The sequence below is a fragment of the Rhinatrema bivittatum genome, chromosome 8, assembly GCF_901001135.1.
Source record: "Rhinatrema bivittatum chromosome 8, aRhiBiv1.1, whole genome shotgun sequence".
Classification (NCBI taxonomy): Eukaryota; Metazoa; Chordata; class Amphibia; order Gymnophiona; family Rhinatrematidae; genus Rhinatrema; species Rhinatrema bivittatum.
In genome coordinates, this window is record NC_042622.1 from 2244114 (window position 1) to 2269535 (window position 25422).

Consider the following 25422-nt stretch of genomic DNA (forward strand, 5'->3'; position numbering starts at 1 on the left):
TCTCAAGATCAATATTTTGCATTAGAAATTCAATGAGGGGTGAGGGATTGTTGTCGGGAATGCCAGGGGGAGCGTATGGGAGATTTGAAAGAGGGAAGACTTGAATAGGCCAGCTTCGATTTTAGGAATAGTGTTTGCCGGAAACGAAGAAAATTTCAGCTTTTTTTGCCGCTAGGCAGCCTCCTCTTTTTAGTCGAGGTAGTGAGAATATGTCGTAGCTGTGTATGGGTAATTGGTTCAATAGGACAATGTCTGTTTCCTTAAGCCAGGTTTCAGTGAGGGCGAGTATGTCAGGGTTAGAGTCGAGTAGGATGTCATTGAGGATAGGCATTTTTTTTTAGAAATAGATTGAGAGTTGCAGAGTAGTAGAGTGAAGGTTGTCAGGCCAAGAAACTGTGTGAGGGGCAAGAGCATGATGGGGAGTAAATTTCGGTAATGCGGAGAGTATGAGTTAATTAGTGGCTTCCTGTGATGGTGTGCCCAACGGTTGAGGATAGGGATAGGGTGAGAGCATGATGGCTGTCACGGGAATGCGGAAGGTTACTTATGAGGCAGACGGGTGTAGGGACAGAATGGGAGGGGGTGGTCAGTGAGGCGGGGGGAGTGGCCGGGGAATAGAGTGTGGGGTTGGAGATAAGAAACTAAGTAAGGCAAGGAGAAGCGTGTGAGTGAGGAGAGGAGATTGTTTCGGTGGCCCGAGGGGGAGGGGAAGAAGGAGCAGTGAGAGAGGTGGCTGGCTGGAGAGAGAAGGGGAGACAAAGCCTGCACCATAAAGGGTACAGGGTATTAGGTTACAGAATTCCGTGGGGGAGAGAAGGGTGATAGATGGAGAGGAGAGCAAGGTGGTATTGGAGTAACTAAATAGTTTACAAATTACAAGGAGTGACAATGGGGAGAGGGGAAAAAAACAGTGATGTGACACAAAGGGAGACACAAAGGGGCACACTAAGGGGCAGGCCCCTTGGTTGCGCTCCTTAGGCGCGCAACGCCCGGCGACTAGATCTGAGCCCACGTCAGCTAAAAAGGCAGCAGTGGGTTCTATAACTGCTCTGGGATTCACCCCCGAGTCATCTACCTCCCGAGAGGAGTAGGCACGAAGGAGCTACCAGGGTACAACAAGCAGCAATCTGTAAGGACATTGCTACTGCGTCAAAGGCCTGTTTAAGGATGGACTCCATCCGTCTATTGTGCGCATCCTTTAAGGTCGCTCCTCCCTCCACTGGTATAGTTCGCTTAGAGACTGCACAGACCAGCGCACCCATTTTAGGGAAACAGTCACTCTCACTCCGCCGGATCCAGTGGGTATAGAGCTTCTAACACTTGTGCACCTTTAAAAATTTCTTCTAGGGCATCCCATTCCAGGTCAATCAACTCCTGGATGGTTTCCAGAATGGAAAGTAACAAGAGGCTTTCCGTAGGGAAATCAGAATGAGATTCTTCTTTGGTTCCATCATAGAGTCTGCCCCAGCAGCTTCAAGGTCTAGGAAACCAGGGCTGGCAATTTGACTATGGAAAAACCGCAACGTGGTCCGGTACGGTTCTAAGCCAGGGGGAAATTCTCCATCTTCCAAGGAATCTGTATCCTCTTCATCTGTGCCATCCGGGTCCCTGCCAGGGATACCCTTGGTGAGGCTAGGTATGCCTCAAAGTCTGCCAATAGGACTGGGAGAGGGAAGGCTTACTGGCTGAGCTTCTGTCCAGACAGGGGCAAGTGAGGTAGCAGACTGCACCTATACAAAGGCTTGTAGCCCCTGGAAAAATTCCACCCAAGAGAAGGCAACAGAGCCCATGCTTAGCCCAGGAGGTACTGAACATATCATAAGATATGCCTTACTGGGTCAGACCAAGAGACCATCAAGCCCAGTACCCAAACATTAGACAGATCACAAGCTACTATTGCTTAATTACCATCATAGCAGTTTATGAATTTTTCCAAACCTTTTTTAAACCCAGCTACACTAACTGCTGTAACCACTTCCTCTGGCATTGAATTCCAGAGCTTAATTGTGTGTTGAGTGAAAAAGAATTTTCTTCGATTTGTTTTAAATGAGCTACTTGCTAACTTCATGGAGTGCCCCCTGGTCCTTCTATTATCTGAGAGAGTAAGTTACCGATTTATATTAACTTGGTCAAGTCATTTCATGATTTTGTAGATGTCTGTCATATCCCCCCCTCAGTAGTCTCTTATCCAAACTGAACAGCCTAACTTCCTTAGCCTTTCCTCATAGGGGAGCTGTTCCATGCCCCTTATTTTGGCTGCCCTTCTCTGCACTCTCTCCAGAGCAGTTATATAGTTTTTGAGATGCAGTGACCAGAACTGCACACAGTATTCAAGGTGTGGTCTCACATGGAGCGATAAAGAGGCATTATGACATTTTCCGTTTTATTCACCATTCCCCTGCTAATAATTCCCAACATTCTGTTTGCTTTTTTGACTGCCGCAGCACACTGAGCCATGGATGGAGCTCCTAATATGGAACCTAACATTGTGTAACTATAGCATGGGTTATTTTTCCCTATATGCAACACCTTGCACTTATCCACATTAAATTTCATCTGCCATTTGGAAGCCCAGTCTTCCAGTCTCACAAGGTCTTCCTGCAATTTAATCACAATCTGCTTGTGATTTAACTACTCTGAATAATTTTGTATCATTCGTAAATTTTATAAACTCACTTGTTGTACCCCTTTTCAGATCCTTTATAAATATTAAAAATCACCGGTCCAAGTACAGATCCCTGAGGCACTCCACTGTTTACCTTTTCCCACTGTGAAAACTGATTATTTAATCCTACTCTGTTTCCTGTCTTTTAACCAACTTGCAATCCACAAAAGGACATCACCTCCTATCCCATGACTTTTTAGTTTTCTTAGAAACCTCATATGGGACTTTGTTGAACGTGTTCTGAAAATCCAAATACATCACATCTACCGGTTCACCTTTGTCCACATCTTTATTCACCCCTTCAAAAAAATGTAGATTTTTGAGGCAAGTCTTCCCTTGGGTAAAGCCATGTTGGCTGAGTCCCAAACAATGTCTATCTAAATGTTTTGTGATTTCTTTATAACAGTCTCCAGATTTTTCCAGGCAATGAAGTCAGGTTCACCAGTCTATAGTTTCCCGGAAATCCCCTGGAGCCCTTTTTAAATAGTGGGGTTACATTGGCCATCTTCATGTACATCAGATGATTTTAATGATAGGTTACTATTTTTACTAATAGGTCTGAAATTTCATTTTTCAGTTCCTTCAGAACTCTGGGGTGTATACCATCCGGTCCAGGTGATTTACTACTCTTTAGTTTGTCACTCAGGCCTACCACATCTTCTAGGTTCACCGTGATTTGGTTCAGTTAATCTGAATCATTACCCATGAAAACCTTCTCCACAACAGGTATCTCTCCAATAACCTCTTCAGTAAACACTGAAGCAAAGAAATAGTTTAATCTTTCCGTGATGGCCTTATCTTCTCTAAGTGTCCCTTTAACACCTTGATCATCCAACGGTCCAACTAACTCCCTTGCAGACTTACTGCATTGGACATATTTTATTTACCTTGGTTATTTTCTTTTATCTCATTTCTTTTATTTCTTTTTATTTCTTTTATTTATCTTTTTTTTCTTTTTATCTCTGGTTATTTTTTATTTACCTTGGTTATTATCTTTTATCTCATTGTTAATCTTTATCTCGCCTTCTCTACATTCCAAGTTTACATTTTATCCCTGTTTTATTGTAACTGCTACTTTATTCTTCTATCACATGTTAATGTTCTAAGTTTTTTAAAGTATTTATCCTTTTATCACACCCTGTTATTTGTAAACCGGCATGATGCGACTCCCATCGCGAATGCCGGTATATAAGAAATTCAAATAAATAAATAAAAAATATTTAAAAGCGTTTTTGTGAGTTTTTGCCTCTATGGCCAACTTCTTTTCAAATTCTCTTAGCCTGTCTTACCTACTGGGGTAGATGCCGCTGAATTTCCATCTCCCACGGATGACCCAGTCACGGGGGTACTCAGATACAGGGTACTTCCAAGTTAAGGCTCTGGCTAACCCATCTTTTGTATGGAGGAGCCAGGCTTAGCAAAGTCCAGGTAGGCCAACTCTTCCTGGGCTTCCTCTCAGTGCTGATATAAGTTGGAATCCAGGTCAGACTGTGAAGCCCTAATATGACAAGCAGCGCAGAGAGAAAGGCGCTTATCTTTCTTGGCTGCCGGAGACATTGGCGGTGGCAACTGTGTGCTCTGTCAGCTCGCGCTTAGAATTTTGTGTGCACAGGCTCCGGGCGCCGAGGCGAGGCGCACGCACAGCCCGCGTACCCGGCTTTGCCTGTATTCTTTGCTTAGTAGGTTGTGTGCATATGTATGCGCATGACCTTGTGCGTGCAGCACGTGCACAGAGCCAACGCACTGTGCGCACAGACGTTCTATGGAGGGCAATACGGCACACAAAGACGCAAGCAAGATGGTGGCACTGCAGCCTACCATGCGGTGTGCCAACCAAGCCTAAAGCGGGGCCTTGCTTACCGAACACCCTTCAGCCTAAAAAGAGTACCTTTCGATTCAAACTTACCAGGGCTTACCAGCTGAGTACAGAGAGTGTCCGGCTGCAGGGGAGAGGGCTCTGGCAGTGTCTGCTGCACTCTGCATCCTGCACCCGCTGCCTTTCAGATGCTTAAGTAGCAAAGTCCACGCCAGGAACAGACTACCAGACCAAGGCACACCTCTGCGGGATCTATTGCCTCAGGAATTCTCAACTGGAGGGACCTTTAGGTATCACCGCAGGAGAGTGGCGCTCAATTTTTTCTTCAATTTAAATGTAGAATTTCTCCTTCCAAAAAGTACAGCAATCCCAATAAGGAAAGGTACATCCACATCTGCTGGAAACAGAGAAATACTGAAGGGCTGAGGTCACTGCAGGGGTGAATCTAGGGTGACGTCAGCTTTGAAACCTGACTCAGTCTCCATCTGCTGGCAGGGGAGCATAACCCATTGGTCCTGAGTCCATCTGGCTGTACGCTGAGAGTTTGCTTTTTTTTGCAGATGATACTAAGATCTGTAACAAAATGGACATCTCTAAAGGAGTAGTTAGAATGAAAAATGATCTAAGAAAGCTTAAGTGGTCCATTACTTGGCAGTTAAGATTTAATGCTCAAAAATGCAAAGTTATGCACTTGGGGTGCAAGAATAAGCTGAAGCGGATGAAAAAGCTGAAGGTGCACAGAGCAGGAGAGGGGACCTTGATGCAACAGTGTTGGATCTCAGTTTAGCGAGGGAATGTGATACGGCGGTGGCCAGAGCAGGAAAGATGTTTGGATGCCTAGAAAGGCATAACTAGGGGAAGAAGAGGTAATTTATGTCTTTTTGAAAGTTATTGGCGAGGCCTCAACAAGAGTACTCTGTTCAGTTCTGGAGGATGTATAATCAAAGGATATTTGGAGAGGCTGGAGATAGTCCAGAGAAGGGGAACCAAAATGGTGCCATGTTTGTATGAAAAGCCCTATGAGATGAGGCTTAATATGTGAGAGACAGGGAATACAATACCTGAAAGATAATGAACAGGAAGCCAAGCTTTTTCCTGTTCATAAAGTGAAAGTAAGGAGGAGGCTGGGAACTACAGGCCAGTTAGCCTGACCTCTGTGGGGAGCAAACTAATGGAATCACTGCTACAGCAGAGGAGAGTGCGGCTTCTGGAATCCAATGGATTGCGAGGTCTGATCAATTACTTTGACTGCGCGATCAGAGAGCTGGATCAAAGGAGAGCACTGGACATAGTGTACTTGGATTTCAGCAAGGCCTTTGACCCGGTTCCACACAGAGGACAAACCGAGCACCCTTAGTATGGATCAGGGAGTGACTGAGTGGGAGCTGACACAGGGTATTGGTAAATTGAGGAGGGGGTTGTTACGAGTGGTGTGCGCCTCAGGGATGAGCCCTGGGAACAGCTCTTTTCAATATTTTCAAGAACAACATAGCAGAAGGATGGTCAGGAAAGGTTTGTATTTTGTGACTGATAGCAAAACCTGCAGCAGATAGACAGCCAGAAAGGTGTGGAAAACATGGAGGATCTAGCAAAGTTCAAGGAGTAATCTAGAGACTGGCAGCTCAGATTTAATGCTAAAAAGTGCAGAGTAATGCATTTAGGATACAAAAACCCAAGGAAGCGATACAGTATTGAAGGTGAAATTTTAAGCACAAAAGAACAGGATCTGATGATCTTAAGGTGGATAAAGCAATGACAGAAGCCAGAAAGATGCTTGGCTGCTTAGGGAGAGGAATGGTCAGCAGGAAAAGGGAGGCGATATTGCCTTATATAGGTTCCTGGTGAGAACTGGAATACTGTGAACAAATCTGGAGATCGCACCTTCAAAAAGATATAAACAGGATGGAGTCTGTCCAGAGGGGGCTACTAAAATGGTCAGTGGTCTTCATTCTAAAGTATATGGGGATAGACTAAGATCTAAACATGATACACCCTGGAGGAAAGGCGAGAGGATAGACATTCAAATATCTCAAAGGCTTCTATGCACAGGAGATGAGCCTCTCGAATGAGGAGTTATGCAGGAAGCTGAAAGGGGAAGACTCAGGAGTAATCTTAGGAAACATTTCTTTACAGAGCGGGTGGTGCAACAGCCTCCCCCCAGGGGATGTGGTTGAGGCAAAAACAGTGTCTGAATTCAAGGAAGCTTGGGATAAATACAGGGGATCTCTGAGGTAGAGATGGGAATTGTGCTACATAAACTGGACAGATGGGCTGGGGTGGGGAGGGGGGTGTCATAGTATGAAGCTTCCAGGAAGTAGACTTAGGAAGAACAGGAGGCCTTGTTTCACGGCGAGGGTGGTGGATGCCTGAAATGCCCTCCTGGAGGAGGTAATGAAGACAAGGACAGTGGCAGACTTCAAGAAAGCATGGGATAAACACGGAGAATCCCTGGTGGCAAGAGAATGGTCATGAGGACACTGGGCAGCCTTCACTGAGGGAAGAAGTGATAATGGCTGCATGGGAAAACCTGCCCGGAGCAAACATTAAACCTCTAAAGGGGACACAATGGGAATGGGGTCCACATGATAAATGGATCTACTCTGGGCCTTTGTGGTTTTACCTGCCGTTATTTACCAAGTTACTACACTTGAGACTGACTCCATTCCCAGACCTGATCGATGCTGGAAAAGGCTAAGTATCCGTACAGTGCTGCGTGAATCTGGTAGTGTCACAGTAGGTAAAGAGAAATGGAGGGGGAGACCCCCAGTAGCAATGAAAACCTGCGGCACCAAGCTTCAACCTGACGACTGCTCTGCCGAGAAGCAAACCTTAATGTTATGTATGGTCTTCCTCGAAAGAAGTTTGACCCAAAGCAGTTATCAAGCCAAACATCAAATTAATGTAAAAATAGATACAAATCAATATAATCAATCTAGAATGACTAACCATCTTGTAATAAAAAGCTACAAGGTTAAAGAAAAAAAATGTTCTGCTTCCAAAAACAATATTCAGCAACAGCAGTGCTGGTCAGAAGCCAGGACTCTGGGAAAACAGTCAGCAAAATGCAAATCAGGGCTGGAAAAGTCCTGAGCACCTGGAACCTAAAGTTTAAATAAAAGATCAAGAAATAAAAGCAAAACATTAAAACAAACAAAAGCAACAAAAACTCAAATTGCATTTTCCCTGGCTCTTAAGTTTCCGGATACATTTTGTACAGGAGTTTGCCAGAGCTATTGTGCATTAGTGTGATGAAATCCACATGCAGATCTCAGCCCACCTGTTGGATTAACTCTGCAGACTCATCATCTCCGTTCCCTATGGCTCCTGCCCTCTTGACAATTCCTGGGCCAGGTTTAGGGGCCACATTAGTCCGCTGTACAACCACTGATCTCTGGGGAGCTGAAAACAAACAAGTTATTAGTATAATACATAGCAAGCAGCACTCTCCACAGTCCAGGCAAGTGAGACCACACTGTGCTCCCCAGAAGTGGCTCACCAAAAGAGCAGTGAAAAGGTTTAAGAGAAGAGTGATGCAAAAAGCTTCTCCCTGTGCACAAGCCCTTTCCCTTTCAGCAGTACATTTACCAATTCGTGCCATTTTCTTTGAAGTTGCAGTGGACTCTGTCCTTGTGGATTTTGCTTCTACGGCACCAAGCAAACTTTCATCTGGAAGAGGTACAGCAGTTCTCATTACATAAACACTATGCGGCCTGAAGAAAGGGTTTTACTACTGGATTAACATAGAAACATGATGCCAGAAAAAGTCCATATGGCCCATCTGTCCAATTTATTTAGCATCTCACCACTTCCTTAGAGATCCCCTGTGTTTACCCCATGCAATGCATGCTCCTCTTTTGGCCTGAGAGGAGAACTATCAGACCCCACAACATTTATGGCTCAATTTTTCATTCTCAAAGAAAGCATTCCAGGTTAAGAACATTTAACAGGTCTGCTTAACGTAAACGGTGTTTTCTATAGCTAGCCGTTATATGTGGGTGTCATCTGGTGGCACCGAATAGACTTCTCGCCAAGCAAGCAGAGCTGAGCATAAAAACATACTAATGATGGCAGGTAAAGACCAAAACAGTCCATCTAGTCCACACAGCATCTGGTAAGAGCTACAGCTCCATGCAGGTTATTCCCTGCCTTCTGTCAAGGCTCCGTGCAAGTTCCCCCATGAAGAAACGTTACACTATTCCTTTCTTCAAGCCTTTAGGGACCCGCAGTATGTCCCACACCCGTTTCAATTAATTGTTCATACTTCACCTCTTCTGAGAGGTCATTCCAGGCATTCACCACCTCTTCATGAAGAAATATTTAATATTGGTTCTGAGTTATCCACCCTGCAGTTTCATATGACTCCTAGTTCTACAGAAAGTCTAAAGTTTGAGCATCGTTAATAGCCGTCAGGTATCTGAAGGTCTGTATCATATTTATAAAATTTTATATACTGTTGTTCAGAAGGTTCCATCACAGCGATTTACATAAATCCAAAATACAAATAAAATCAGTAATAAAAAAGTACTAAATACATTTAGCAGTCTAAAATACATTAAAAATTAGAACTTAATCTTATTTCATCTGGTTCATCTCATCCCCTGTTCTTCCTCTCCTCCAGCTCTTTTGGATTACTGCACTCCAGGTGCACAACTCCACTTCTTGGCAGGAGTTCCCGAGCAGGCATTACCTCATGTGCTGCCTCCTCAGTCTAACTAGCTATGTAGTCTATTGTCCAGGGAGGGAGGTATCCCATGGCTAATTTATCCTACCTACAAAAACAGTTTATTTTGTAGCAAACATGCTTTTTTTTGTTGATAAGGCTGAATTAGCCATTACATTTGGGGAGTCGAAGCCGAGGGCTGCAGCAAAGCAATTATTTATAGAAACATAGAAATAACAGCAGAAGGGGACGTAACTGCCCATCCAATCTTCCCAGCACGCCCATGGTAGCGTCAGCCGCACCATACAGGTCTCCTCTATAATGGTAGCATCTGCCATGGCGTACAAGTTACCCCCAAACTTAGTTTCCCAAACAGTTAAAGTCAGGGCCCTTGTTGGTTACTGAGCCTATCCCCTGTTATCTCTTGCCATGGAAGCAGAGAGCAATGTTGGAGTTACTACCCTTAACCAATAAGTTTTAAACTTGTGATGTAACAGCTGCATCAGCAAGTTACCCCCATGCGCTCTCATTCACATCCTCGAGCCTTTAGGGATCCACAGTGTTTATCCCATGCCCCTTTGAAATCTTTCACCACCTCCTCTGGAAGGGCATTCCAGGCATCCACCACCCTCTCCATGAAGAAATATTTCTTGACATTGGTTCTGAGTCGTCCTCTGGAGTTTCGTTTCATGACCCCTAGTTCTAATGATTTTTTTCCCAATGGAAAAGGTTTGTCGAATGTGCATCATTAAAACGTTTCAGGTATCTGAAGGTCTGTTTCATATCTCCCCCATACATCCTCTCCTCCAGGGTGTACATATTTAGGTCCTTCAACCTCTCATAAGATTTGATGGAGACCCCCCACCATTTTTGACAGTTCTCTGGATCGCCTCCATCCTGTTTCTGTCCCTTTTGAAACACGGTCTCCAGAACTGAACACGATACTCCAGGTGAGGCCTCACCAAGGATCTGTGCAAGGGGTTTATCACCTTTTTCTTACTGGTTATTCCTCTCTCTCTATGCAGCCCAGCATTCTTCTGGCTTTAGTTATCACCTTGTCACATTGCTTTGCCATCTTCATATCAGACACTATTACCCCAAGGTCCCTCTCTTGCTCCATGCACAACAGCCCTTCACCCCCCATCACATACAGCTGTTTTGGATTACCAAACCCAGATGCATGACTGCACTGCTTGGCACTGAATCCCAGCTGCCATAATCGACCACAGTTCAAGCTTCCCTAAATCACGTCTCATTCTCTACTCCTTCCAGCGTGTACACTCTGTTGCGGATCTTATCATCCGCAAACAGACAAAACTTTACCTTCTCTCTCTCTTCTGCAAGGTCACTCACAAAGATGGTGAACAGGACCAGTCCCAACACCAATCCCTGTGGTACTCTAACTCCGCTCTCTCTTCAGAGTAGGTTCCATTTACCATCACACACTGTCTAATGTCAACCAGTTTGTAATCCACGCCACCATGGTGCTCACTCCCAAGCTTCCTTTGCAGGACTGTATCAAAAGCTTTGCGGAAATCCAAGTAGATCACATTGAGTGCTCTTCCTTATTCCAATTCTTTAGTCACCCAATCAAAATACAGATTTGTTTGACATGACCTTCCCCTGGTGAATCCATGCTGTCTTGGGTCCAGCAATCCTCCTGAGTGTAGATAGTTCGCTATCCATTCCTTCAGCAGAGTCCCCATTACTTTTTCCACCAAGGTTAGGCTAACCAGCCTGTAGTTTCCAGTCTCTTCTCTGCTCCCATTCTTGTGAAGTGGGACCACCACTGCTCTTCTCTAATCATAAGAACATAAGAAATTTCCATACTGGGTCAGACCAAGGGTCCATCAAGCCCAGCATCCTGTTTCCAACAGAGGCCAATCCAGGCTACAAGTACCCAAACACTAAGCAGATCCCATGCTACTGATGCCAGTAATAGCAGTGGTTATCCTCTAAGTCAACTTGGTTAAATAATCAATCTGCACCACTCCTGTTCGCAGGGATCTATTGAACAGGGTGTGCAGCAGACCCAACACCACATCAGTTCCCTCAGTATCCTGGGATGAACTTAATCAGGCCCCATAGCTTTGTCCACATTCAGTTTTCCTAGCTCTTCCCATACATTCTCTTCTGTAAATGGTGTTTAGTCTACTCCACCCTCCTCCAATGTCATTAGCTAGTGATGGTCCTTCTACAGGGTCTTCTTTAGTGAACACCGAACTGATTTAATATTTCCACCATTTCTTTGTCTCTATACAATCTGGACTCCACCATGGAGAATGGTCTATAGTGAGAACAGATTTCATAAAACTGCTTGTCCAAATCTGTCGGTCTTTAAAATGTTAACAAGACAGTAACGGGACATGAATGTGCTGAATGAAGACCACATCACAGCTTTGGAGATTAGTAACCAAGGAAGGCTTGTACCTGTTGAACCTTGACTGAATTTGAAAGTAAAAGTCCTAAGTCATAGCAGTGACAGATGCAATCAGCTATCCAACAGGATAGTTAATTTGAAGACCGCTATTCCAAACGAGTTAGGACAGGACAAGATGAAAAGCTGGCTGGACTATGAAGGCTGAGTATGTCTTTTCTAATATACCAAGGCCTGTTTGTAGTCCAGAGCATGGAGGGCTCTTTCTTCATGTGCATAGGGCCTTGGTGAGAAGGCAGGTAGTACAGATTGATTCATATGGAAAGCTGAGATTATTTTTTGGTAGAAACTTTGGCTGGGTTCAAAGAACTAGCCTGTTGTGATAAAATTGCAGATACTAAAAAGGTAGTGAATCAGAGCTTGGAGTTTGCTAACTCTTCTCTCCTAGGTGACTGCAATGAGAAAAATTACTTTCCATGTTAAGAACTTTAAAGGAGTGATTCCAATGGCTTGAAAGGAGACTTCATCAATTGAGAGAGGACTACACAGATCCCATGGAACAGGAGACTTCTTTACCGAGGGTTTGATGTGCTAGAACCCTCTCATAAAACAAGACAAGCTGATGCATGGAGATTGGTTTGCTAACAAGGTGTAGTATGCCGCGATGGCACTCAGATGCACTCACTGAAGCAGTGACGAGGCCTAAATTAGAGAGATCAATCAAGTTGGGAGGCTCACATGAGAAGGAATCAGAATCATGCAGTTAGCACCATATCTAGAATCTCTTCCATTTGAAAGCACACATTTTTCTACGCAAAGGCTTTCTAGTTTAAACCAACATGCAGTCTCCGATGGTAAATGGAGATCTGCAAGCAAGTGTTCAAAGCAGCTGTTAGGCTGAGAGCTGAAAGATTGGAGAAGTATCTCATCATTTTGAGTTAGAAGAGCAGGGTCTGACCCCAGAGGTATGAGAGGACTACTGGACAGTTTGACAATATACACATCAAATTTCCTGGACCAGGCCAGACGTATGAGGATCGGACAGGCACAATCCTGAAGAACTTTTTAAATTGTTTTGGCAATGAGCAGTATCAGCAGAAAAGCAAACATGAGGCTTTGGTCCCAGTCAAGAAGGAAAACAACCTGTGCTAGTCTGATCACTCAGTAGAACAGAGGAAAATTGATTTAGTTTTGTGTTTTGCTGCAATGCAAGACAGGTCTACTGTCGGTAGACCCCAGAAGTCAAACTGTTTACTATTGATTGCTACAGAGGTCAAAACACACTGCTGAGATAATCCACTAGAACATTGGAGAGCAGATAAGTTGCCTGCAGGGTCATTTGAAGTCATTCTGGCCATTTCCAGATTTTCACTGCATCCCAGCAGAGAAGCTTTGATCATGTCCTCCCCGTTTGTTGACAGTGAAACAATCAGGTTGCCAAGTTCTATTAGGATGCTTTTCTTTTGGAGAAGGTGTGTGACCATAGTAAGAGCATGCCATAGTGCTCTTAACTCCAAGAGATTAATTTAGAAGAGGGACTCTTGAGGAAGCCAAAGTCCCTGGGGGTATGGAAGGATCCCATAAGGGCTCCCCAACTTCTACTGGAGGCATCCATTGTGAGAACAAGTTAATGAGAATCCAAGTGAAAAGGGGATGTAACCACCACTGCAACTCCCCTGCTATTGGTGTGATTCACACTACTGAACAGAGGGGTTGAGAAAGTTGATCCCGAGATCCCAGACTCCAATGAAGATAACAGATGTGAAGTCAGGTTTATGGAAATGTGGATGGCTGCTGCCATATGACCCATTACGAGGAGCTTCCTGGCCATGAACCTGACTGGATAGCTATTTGAATGAGCAAGATCATGGTTGATCTCCATTCGTTGGGCAGAATGTCTTCGAAATCAAGGAGTCTATATGTGCCCCTATGAGCTGGAGGTGCTGAGTAAGTTCTAGATTTGACTTCTCAATGTTTGAGAAATCTTAAGCTCTGAAGACATGTCTAGAGAGTGCAGAATTGCTTCAAGAATCCACTCAGATATGGGAGAAACTTGTGTCCCCTGGCGATGTAGGTGCATTGCTACTACTGCAAGGCAATTTGTAAAGATTCTGGGAACAGAGGAGGGACCAAACAGAAAGATTGAACTTTGAACTGTAGGTAACCCTAATGGGCTGGGTGGACTGGGAGTATAGGTGTCCTTGAAATCCAGGGCACAAATCCATTCGCCTGCTGAATGGGAGAATTGTGGTGAGGGAGTTCATTTTGAATTTTTCTCAGAAGATATGTTTGGTGAGAACTCAGGTCCAGGATCTGTCAGAATTCCCCTGACTTTGGTGATAAGGAAGTATCTGGAGTAGAAAACGTGAGCATATTGCAATGCAGGGAGCATCTTCACTGCCTGGTTCTTGAAAAGAGATTGCACTTCCAGATGGATCTATGGTTGATAATGATCTGGACAGGGAGGCAAACCGTGTGAAAGGGATGGGGGTCGGGTAAAGCTCAAATTGTATAACTACTTCAGATTTGAGGATCCAGCAGTGCTTGGTAATTGGATGCCATTTGCCCAGAAAATACTGAATTCATTCTACCAGAAGGGAAGGAAAGGGATTGATCGATGGATCAAAAACTTGGCTCTGGTTTATGCTGGATGGTTTTTGGCTGCGGCATTCTGAATGTCTAGGTCTGGCCAGAAATTGCTGTTGATGCTGTGCCAGAAGAGGCGGCAGATAAGGCAATCTGTGAAAATAGGGCCATTTGTACGGATAGTATGGACACAGCAACAAAGCAGATTTCTCTGGTGCTGGGGAGAAAGTATACTGCCACATTTTGGTCATATCTGGGAGACTCTCTGATCTTCATGAAGAGGCAGTTTTAAGCAGGGGAGGTCTGCTAATTTTTTATGGATGTCCTCTTGGATGGAACTGGCTTGTAATCAATAAGAGGGAAAAAAGGTTCAATGATGTCAAAGTTCAAACAAAGTTTTGTGTACAGGCAAGCAGAAAGTTCAGTTGTCAGCAAACCAAATAGACTGTCAATAGTCTGGTTTGATGCTGACAACTGAACTTTCTACTTGCCTGTACACAATAAAACTTTGTATTTGAACTTTAAGGACATTGTTGAACTTTTTATGTCCCTCTTCCTCTTATTGATTATCCATCTTTGATTGTCAGACTTTCGCTTATTTGTTTGCTTGGAACTGGCTTGTAGCTGTACCATATGTCGCACTTTAGTGGAAGCTGTAGAAGCAGGTGAAGCAACAAATGATTCATATACTTACAGTAGGAGTATCTAAGACCTTCTTCTGCATCCCAGAACAATGGAGGGAAGGCAAGTATGTTTTAGCTTCTGAAGACAATCATGAATGTATTGCATCATGCAGAACTGATGGACAGCAACGCAGGTGAAAAACAGATGTGCTCCAGAATATCCTTTTGCTGAAACTGTCTAGGTTTGTGATCTTTACCCAGTGGAGAATTGGAATGAATACAGGTTTTTCTTTGCTTTTTTCATCACAGATTCCACTATGACAGACTGAGGTATGTGAACTATACCAAAGCCAGGAGACTGTTGGACTCAAAACTTGAGATCCAGCTTCCCAGAAGTAGCAGGGAAGGGGGTGTCACATGATATCAGTTTCCCACAATTTCATAAACAGTACTCTAAAGTGTCATGACTGGTAAGGAGGGCTGGTTCAGCCAGTGTATCTAGATCCTTGAATAGACCAAGTAGTTCTGTATGTGGGTCTTTATCCTTGCATATGTGAATCTCCAGTGCTGTTCCCAATTTTCAATAAGTTTGGAATAGGTTATATCTTCCAAAGAAGATGAGTATTCCAGAAGATCTGGCAGAGAATCAGACTGTATTCCAGTGGATTCTACATCTGATCCCAGGTTACAAGCTCACAACACGGGGGGGAAAAAAGGTTCCAGAAGAGCAACCTGTCCAATGCCTCAGACCAATTAGATTCCACTGTAATCAAGTGTCCATGAAGAGCCCCTCATTTGGGTTTCAGATGAAAGCACATCGAGAGCTGAGTCTGTGGAACTGCTCCATCTCTTTCACGAGACAAGTAAAGAAATTCCTCACAAGCCCTGTAATGGGTCATAAAACTATTGTGTCATCTGGCCTAGGGTAGGTGAAGACATCTTCCAAGACCAGTACAGGTTCTTGCGTTGTAATAGGTTGTTTATTTGAAGACAGCGGAACTATTGAACAAACTGGGATTTGTTATTCCTAGGCGAAAATCTTCTGCTACCAACTTAGGGAGCCATTAGCATTCTAAATATTGGAGGTGGTAATCATAACTTGATAACTTCTCCTGCAGATCTTGGATGATTAGTATATTGAATGGCCAACTCAACTGGGTCCCAGGAAGAAGAGGTGGCATGCTTGGGAGTTCTGGAGGATCATGAGCTTTTCTTGTGATTTTGCTCTGTTTGTAAGCTTAGAGATAGTCTAGGTACATCCTGGAGTGAAACATGCATCGAGTGCACAAGTGCTTGTTGCATTGAAAGTGCATAACGGTATGCATCTATTGCATTGGTGCAGCCTGCATCTGTGCACTGTGCTTCAACGCACCATAATTCGAATGAGTTGATGTCTGCACTGGTGCTGAAGAGGGACATTCAGATGGACCATCTGAATAAAAGCGCAGTGCATCGGCAATGTTTCTTCAATGCAGATAGGGCAAGCTCTAGGGAACAATGCAATTTTTGCTTTGATGCTTCATGGCCAGCTGAACTCTACTTCATGGTTTTGGCTTGAGTGGATAGGAGAGTTTTGAGCAACTGTGACTCAATGTTTTTCTCCCAAGGAGGTAGATGAAGCTGCACTGGGGGGAAGATTATCTGTGACTCAGATTTACACAGTGCTTCCATTTGCAAGGCCATGGAGTGCTGCAAGTGTGGGAACAGTCAGCAGGCTTCAGTTTTTCTGGTCATGGATCAGTCCCAGGCTGCGATAGCAAACTTCATGGCAATTGGCAAGGGATAATGTCTACATGGACAGTTCTAAAACCCACTCACTGTAGTAGTTTCTTTTGACTATGAAAAAAATCCCACTTTTTTGGTAGCAATTAAAAGTGCTGTTGTAGGGTTGCAGAAGAGGCAAAAAAAAAGTTTGTCCAAAATGGTAAATCTGAAGTGAAAAAACAGAGAGATGAAGTACATGTCCATGATTCAGTTCGGACAAAATGACTTAGAAGGCTTAAAAGCAACACCCAGCAGGAACTCTCAAAACACTACTAGCTTGGACAGAAGTCAGTTTGGTACCAATGGATCTCACCATTTGAAGTGGTTAATTCCACCTGCTTACTGACAGATAAAGATGTCCTAATAAAATTTAGATTCTAAAGCAGATAAAAGCTTTGGCATTTAAGTAAATGTGGCACTTTGCAAAATGAAATGTATTTTACCTGTACTGCTGGAGTTGAGAGTTTTCTTGGGTTTGCTCAGGACTGAAGTGGAAAGAGCAGGTGCTACCACCGTCTCCTGGCCTTGTCGAGCTGCAACAGGATCATAGTCTTTCCCATCATAATTGGCATCAAAAAATTTCTTGAACCACTGAACAAATTCAAATTGTCCTGAAATTTTCCTTTCACTAACTTGTCCACTGGGATTATCTACAGAGAAAAATAAGAATTGTGATTTCTTATTGCAAAATGAAATACTAATCAAACCATTAAACTGCAAATTTGTAATCAATTTCACTTCCAAGTGGGATCAAAGCTACTTCAAGAGTCTTAGAGTTGCTTACCAGTACAGGTGTTCTCAGAGGACAGCAGGATGCCCGAGGACAGCAGGATGCAAGCCCGACACCGCACTTTAAAAACCCTCACCCCCATCTTGATTACACCGATCACCCAACTCCTAGGCCTCACTCTATTTTCCCTTACCCTATTTAATGCTCGATCCCTTACCAAAAAAAAAATCACTGATCCTCAATGACTACTTCCCTAGACGCTAAGCCAGACATCTGCGCCATAACAGAAACATGGTTCAAACCCACGGATACAGCAATAATAAACCAACTACCAACACAGACCTACGACTTTTTTTTCTCTCCCCCGACAGAAAAAAAAGGGGAGGGGGCATTCTACTAGCAACCAAAAAAAGACCTCAGATTCTCATAACACCCAATTAAATCTGATCCTAAACTAGAAATCAGCCTTTTTTCAATCAGACCAACTACAAATCCTCCTCATCTACGCCCCTCTGGGCCTCCTGGAAACAGATGCCTCCCCCATTGTGGAAATAACTACAACACATCAATCTGGACGCCTCAGCTATAATCCTAGGAGATTTCAACTTGCATGTAGACAACCCCACACTCAACCAGCTGTGAGGCCTCTCTCACTGCCCTCTCAGCCATGGGATTCAAGCAGATAATCAACAAACCTACTCACAAAGCCGGTCACACGTTGGACCTTATCTTCGTAAACGCAGGCATCAAGCATTCATCACATCCCAGTTGCAAGAAGGACCCTTGGTCAGATCACGCACTAATTTCCACCACCTTCACACTGAAAGAAACCATCATCGCCCACTCACCTCAACCCCCTTTTCTCTACAGAAGATCCTGCTCCTCAGAAGACCTCAGTAAACAGCTGGCCTCACAACATCCTCTCACAGACCTCGCCAATCCTAACTCTGCCCTCCTTTCCTGGAGTACCATTACAGAGGCTGTAGCAAATAAACTATGCCCACTATCTACAAAAAAAATTCAACACCAACACCAACTCTTCCAAAAGACAACCATGGTTCTCCAACGAACTTTGAAAACTAAAACAGAGTTTAAGACAGAAAGAGCAAATGGCGAAAAGCCCCTAGCTCCAGCACACTCTCCGCCTATAAACTCGCCTTGCACCACTACAAGACCTCTACCTTATGATCAAAAAAGGACTTCTACGCGCATAAGATCCATGACCTTGTCTTCGATGCTAAAGCCCTTTTTACCTATGTATCTAATCTAACACTAACCAACCCACCTGATATCCCTAGCAACCTAGCACAAGCTAAAGCCGAAGAGTTGGCTCTGTTCTTCCGAAACAAAATCACTAGCCTACTAACACAGCTGCCCTCTGACACCCCCTCTCATTCGAGCTCATATCTCCCCACCAAAAACATCTCTGGAATCATTTGAACCCATAACCTCTACAGAGATCCAAACAGTTTTAAAGAAAATGAAACATTCCTATCATCCCTTCGACCAAATCCCCACTAAATTACTTCTGATAATTCCTGACACCATTTCCAAAACACTGGCTGACAAACTGCTCATTATCCCAGGGAATCTATCCAGACGACCTCAAATTGGTCTCCCTCAAACCACTCCTAAAGAAACCAAATCTGGATCCCAAAGATCCAAACAACTTCCGCCCGATCGCCAACCTTCCCTTCATAGCAAAGATCATGGAAAAATTAGTTACTCAACTATCGGACTATATCGAAGATCACAAACTCCTATTCCCTTCCCAATATGGGTTCCGTAAAGCATTAAGTACGGAATCCCTTCTCATATCCCTGACAGACTACCTCATCATGGGCCTTGATAAAGGACAATCTTTCTTATTGATTCTACTGTACCTCTCGGCAGCATTTGACACTGTTAACCACTCCATCCTCCTAAACCAGCTTTCGACCATCAGAATAAACAGGTACCGCACTCGCATGGTTCAAAACTTTCCTCAGCAACAGAGGCTACAAGGTTAGAATTCACAACAAAGAATCACCCCACTATGACTCATCCGTAGGAGTTCCACAGGGTTCCTCCTTATCCCCCACGCTTTTCAACATTTACCTCCTCCCACTATGCCAGCTGCTAACCAAACTGAATCTAACACACTTTCTTTATGCCGACGATGTTCAGATCTTGATCCCCCTTAAAGAATCCCTCAAGAAAACACTAACATTGGGAAAACTGCCTCCAAGAAATCAGCCTCCTCACCAGCCTAAACCTGATACTAAATGCATCCAAGACCGAACTCCTGCTCATCTCACCAGAAAATAGTAACACCGCTTCAACTCCACCAGCCAACCTACACACCACCCAAGTTAGACACTTAGGAGTTATAATAGACAACTGGCTGAATTTAAAATCATTTATCAACAGAACGACCAAGGATTGTTTCCACAAACTCCAAGTGCTGAAAAGGATAAAACCTCTCTTCCACTCAAGATTTCAGAACGATTCTACAAGCAATTATCTTCTCAAAGATTACTGTAACTCCATCTTATTAGGTCTCCCATCTTCTTACACTAAACCGCTGCAGATGGTACAAAACGCGGCAGCCAGAATACTGACTAACACGAGGAGAAGAGACCACATATCCCCAATCCTAAAAATCCTACACTGGCTGCCAATTCATTTCAGAATCATCTATAAATCCATTACCATTATATATAAAGCCATCCATCACCATGCTCCACTAGACCTCCAACTCCCGCTCAGACAACATACCTCCTCAAGACCCACTAGAGAAGCATACAGAGGAACACTCCAGGTTCCTAATACCAAAACTACTCAGCATTTTACTTTTAGAGATCGGGCCTTCTCAACAGCTGGACCACCAATATGGAATTCCATTCCGCCTGATCTCTGACAAGAACCTTGCCTTCCAACTTTTAGAAAAAAAAAAGACTTAAGACTTGGCTGTTTAAACAAGCATTTCCGGACTCCAACTAAATCTCTCCCCATCAATTTCTATGTCAGCCATTACAGTACATTGTAAATATTTCTCCTCTTATGTTAAATTCCTACAGTCTCTCTCTCTTTTCCCAGTTTTGATCATCCTTGTTCATTATAACTTCATTCTTTCCTCTCACAGGTTCCAGTTTTAAGTTTTGTTTTCATCCCCCTGTTTTACTGTAAACCAGCATGATGTGATCATATCATGAATGCTGGTATATAAAAACACTAAATAAATAAAAATAAAAAATAAAATGTTAGTCCTCACACATGGGTAACCATGAGATGGAGCCCCAACACGGAAAACTTATGGCAAAGTTTCTAGATTTTTGGCTTGGCACACTCAGCATGCCCTGTAACCACACATCCACACAGGGTACCTCTCCAATCTTATGACAATTATATATAAATGAAAAAATAGGACAAAGCCACCTCCATGGGTTTTCCCAAAGACTAACATCCTGCTGTCCTCTGAGAACACCTGTTTCAGGTAAGCAACTGCGTTCTCCAAGCACAAGCAAGATGGTAGTCCTTACACATGGGTGAATCCCATGTGATCTGGAAAGGAATACGAGAGGTTATCAAATTTGCAGATGATACAAAATTATTCAGAGTAGTTAAATCACAAGCAGACTGTGATACATTGCAGGAGGACCTTGCAAGACTTGAAGATTGGGCATCCAAATGGCAGATGAAATATTTTTTTTTAAATTTATTGAAATTTCATATTTTTTTTTTTTTTTTGTATTAAAGCTTTTATTAGCAAACAAAAGAAAGAACATAAACATAGTGTACCCTCCACATGAGTACGAGCAATCCCAGTAAACATAGTAGTACACAAGTATGCTAATACACAGTGATGCTGCACCCCTCCCACCCCCCCACTACCATATGTGATACAATCCCATCTAGGTGATCTGGTACTCTAAAAGTATTAGAGATGACTCCTTGGACTCACAGCAAGAGTTGGAGATACATACATAATGATAGACAAATATCCCACAAATCATAGTGAATGCGATTGTCAAAGAGAAAATGTCAGAGGAATGTCATAGGGACCTACAGAACTCGAGGTCAGTTTGCATTATAGGTGGCACTCCACGATATGAAGGGTCCCCACACTGCTTGATATGAAGGGAGTCGATGGCGCCGGACAGCTGTAATATGTTCCAATGTTTGGATTTTGGTCAGATGATTAATGATTAATTTTAAAGAGGGAACGGTAGGGCTTTTCCAATTGCGGGCCAGAGCAAGTCGGGAAACTATGCAGATCTGGTGGCATAACCGCTGCTGGTGGAAGGACCAGCCCTCCACAGGCGTATCAAGAATGGTATGGATAGGGTTTGATGGTAGCGCCCGCCCAACCAGTTTTGATATCCAGGTAAGAATCTCTTGCCAAAATGGGGTAATGATTGGGCAGCTCCACCATATATGTAGATATGACCCGATATGCCCGCACTGGCGCCAACATACCGCCGATGATGTAGGGTACATCTTTGACAGCCGCAAGGGGACATAGTGCCAGCGGTATAGCATTTTAAAACAATGTTCTTGAAGAAGAGCGGACAGTGAACACCGCCGTGCACTCAAAAATCGATCCTCCCAATCCTCCAACGACCAGTTCAAATTAAGCTCAGCTTCCCAAGCTAAGGAGCAGTTCAGCTTCAATGACTGCCCACTTTGAAGTAGCATGTATATCTTAGAAATAGTTTTTTTGAGACCATGAAGGGAAGAGCAATAGCATTCAAACATGGTCTTAGCGAGTTCCAAGTGCCCGGATTGCATAAGAGTACGAATGAAATGCACCAATTGCGCATATTCCAAAAAGGGCAGGCGCACCTCCTTGAATTGTTCTTGCAGGTTCGTATAGGAGATAATGCTGCGTTCCTGGATCAACATTCCTATGGTAAAGATGCCCGAAGATTTCCAAAGTGCAAAGGCGGTGAGAGGCAATCCTGGCACGAAATGGATATTATGAAAGAGGGCTGAGGAAAGATGATAGGGTCTCGTCCCCACCAACTTCGGTTTCCATTGCCTCCAAACCTTGAGTGTGGTAAGGAGGGAGGGAGGTAGCAATAACATGGGTCGCCACGTGTGACGAGGTTGCCAAAATAATGCCCGAAGCCTCATATGTCCCACCACATGCTGTTCTATGTCTTGCCAGGGGACTGTGCCCGGCTCACCCAGTTGTAAATGGATTACTGTCCGCAGCTGCGCCGCCGCAAAGTACCATATTAAATTCGGGACTCCCAGCCCTCCGTTAGCTTTAGGCCGATATAGTACCGCCCTAGCCAACCTTGGCGGCCGTTTCCGCCAGATGAAGTCAAAGATTTTTCGCTGTAGAGAACGGAGAATGCTATTTGTCAAAAAGATGGGTAGAGTATTGAAAAGATATAGCAATCTAGGAAGGACATTCATCTTAATAATGGCTATGCGTCCAAGCCAAGAATGAGGATCCCTATACCATCGGAGAAGATCACCGTCTATTGCCTTAATAAGAGGTAAGTAATTGATATGATATAGCTGGTTGATATCTGCGCCCAAGTAGACTCCCAGATATTTTAAGGGCTTCACTGTCCACCGAAATGGCAATCTATCCTGGAGCTCACCAACTGTGGAGGGCGGCAAATTAAGATTCATAATTTCCGTTTTTTCAAGGTTGACCGTGAAACCCGAGACCGCACTGAATTTCTGGATAGCAGTCAGCATAGCAGGCAGAGACAGCTGAGGGTATGTCAAGGTAAAAAGGATGTCATCTGCGAAAAGTGTCAACTTGTAGTGAGCCTTACCCATTTGTATCCCCGTAATAGCTGGTGATGCGCGGATAGTAGCGGTGAACGGCTCCAAAAAGAGCGCAAAGAGCAAGGGCGACAACGGGCATCCTTGGCGTGTGCCACGTTCAATAGAAAAGCTCGTCCCATATCCACCATTGACCTTCACCTGCGCCGTGGGATTATGATACAGTTGATGAATCCACTGCATAAAGTGCTCTCCAAAGCCCAATTTGACAAGAATCTGAAACAGAAATGGCCAGTGGACCATGTCGAACGCTTTCTCCGCGTCTACTGCTACCAACACACTCGGGATATCTTCTCTTCGAACCCACCAGATGAGATCGATCGCTCGCCTAACGTTGTCAGAGGCAGAACGGCCTGGGATAAAACCCGCCTGATCTGGGTGGACCAAAGAAGGGAGTAATGAGTTAAGCCGTTCCGCTAGGATCCTAGCCAGTATTTTAAGGTCAAGATTTATAAGCGATATGGGCCTGTAAGAGCCGCACAAGGTGGGGTCCTTTCCAGGCTTGGCAATGACTGAGATCCCGGCTACATTAGATTGTGGGCCCAACTGCTCTCCATTACGTAGACAATTAAACATGGTTGTCAGATGAGGGGTCAGTACGTCCGAGAATGTCTTATAATATTTGCAAGTCAATCCATCTAGTCCCGGCGCCTTGCCCGGTTTCAATAGTTTGATCGCGTGACGCACCTCCAGCATGGTAATCGGTTTATCCAGAAGCTCCCGCTGCTGCATCATTAGGGTGGGTAAGGACGCGTCCTCCAGATAGTCTTCTATAGCCTGCTGATGGATATCCTTTCGTGATGTGTAGAGATTCGCATAAAAGTCGGCGAAGCTCTGCTGTATGTCCGGTATGTTGGTCTGCAATAAGCCCTTAGCATTCTTGATTTTGGCAATGCTGTTGTGCAGCAAAACCCCTTTAAGTCGCCGAGCTAGCAACCGGCCCGCCTTGTTCCCTCCTTCAAAGTACATTTGCTTCGTGACATTCAGAGCATGAGCTATTTGTGCAGAATCCAGCAAGTTCAAGGCTTGTCTGGCCTGTGTCAGTCTCTTATATAATGAAGTAGAAGGTTGCGTCATATGTTGGCGTGAAAGGTCTTTTATTTCCTGCAGTAAATGGGTACGTTTCTCTTCCCTAATACGTTTACAATATGAGGATCTAGAAATAAACTCTCCTCGGATATGTGCTTTGGAACTTTCCCAAATAATCGTAGAAGGGGATTCCTCCGCATTCTGATTGAGGAAAAAATCCTGCAAGGACCTCTCCACCCTCTTGACATATTGGTTATCCTCTAGTAGGCTCTCGTTGAGGCGCCAATATTTAGTTCCCCGGGATGAATCTACAAGGCTGATATCCAGCCATACTGGTGCGTGGTCGCTCCAAGTAATCGGTTCAATTTCCACCCTGCTCACCTTGTTTTGTAAACATTTATCCACAAATAGATAGTCTATCCGGGTATATGTAGCATGTACCTGAGAATAAAATGTATATTGTCTGGACCTCGGGTAGCGCTGTCTCCATACATCAACGATGTTCCATGTCTCCAATAGTTGGAGGAGGCGATGTCTCGGCGATCCCTGATGCACGGACAGTACGTTGGAATTGTCTAGTTGAGGCTTCAAGGACAAATTAAAATCGCCGCCCACCAGCAGCTGGTGATCTATATTGAGGGCTAGACAATCCTCGAGGCGTTTTAGGAATTGCACTTGAGACGTGTTGGGTGCATATACATTAACAAGCGTAAGAAGTTCCAGACCCAGCTTAAGGGTCACTATCACTATGCGTCCGTCGGGGTCCGCATAGGAGTGCATAACCTCATGCATGACGTCTGTGGAGATTAAAATGGCTACTCCAGCATATTTAGAGCCCACTGAGCTGGCTGCGTGGAATTGCGTGGGATAATGTTTATGATATAAATATTTCGTATGTCGGGCCCGCAGATGCGTCTCTTGCACCAGCGCTATATCAATGTGCAATGTTTTTAAATCTTGGAAAAACAGCTGCCTCTTCCTATGAGTTTGTAGTCCCTTGACATTCATAGTTAACACTCTAAGCATAGTATAGTAAAAAAAACAGTAATATGAGCATTCCCCCCAACTTATATATAGCCATCCCCTGCCCAATGAGCTTATGATTTGCAGTCACCCTAGTAGGATAAAACTTAGCATGGTAGTATTCCCCAACTTTCCCCCCCTTAACACCAACTTCTGCCCAACCATTCTGGCAGATTACCCTCCCTTTGGGGGCCTCGGCACACACAGAGACCGACATGCAAGCAGCACATTCCCCCCGGGGATCTCCCCGCCCTGTAGCAATAACAACATACATCAGAAATGCTATAAACTGACATCTTACAGAGGCAAAAACCAACCAGTGCTTCTGCCCATGGCTGCCAATCACAACCCTAAACATACTAAGC

At 44.2% G+C, this 25422-nt stretch overlaps 1 protein-coding gene across 1 annotated transcript in view; it reads right to left on the bottom strand.

The window, feature by feature from the left end:
* MAPRE1 (microtubule associated protein RP/EB family member 1) overlaps window positions 1-25422 on the bottom strand; it is a 98039-nt gene that overhangs the window by 39457 nt on the left and 33160 nt on the right. The window contains 3 exon segments of the mRNA XM_029611025.1: window positions 7759-7880; window positions 16935-17099; window positions 17102-17141. Of these exon segments, the coding sequence (XP_029466885.1) occupies window positions 7759-7880; window positions 16935-17099; window positions 17102-17141 (327 nt within the window).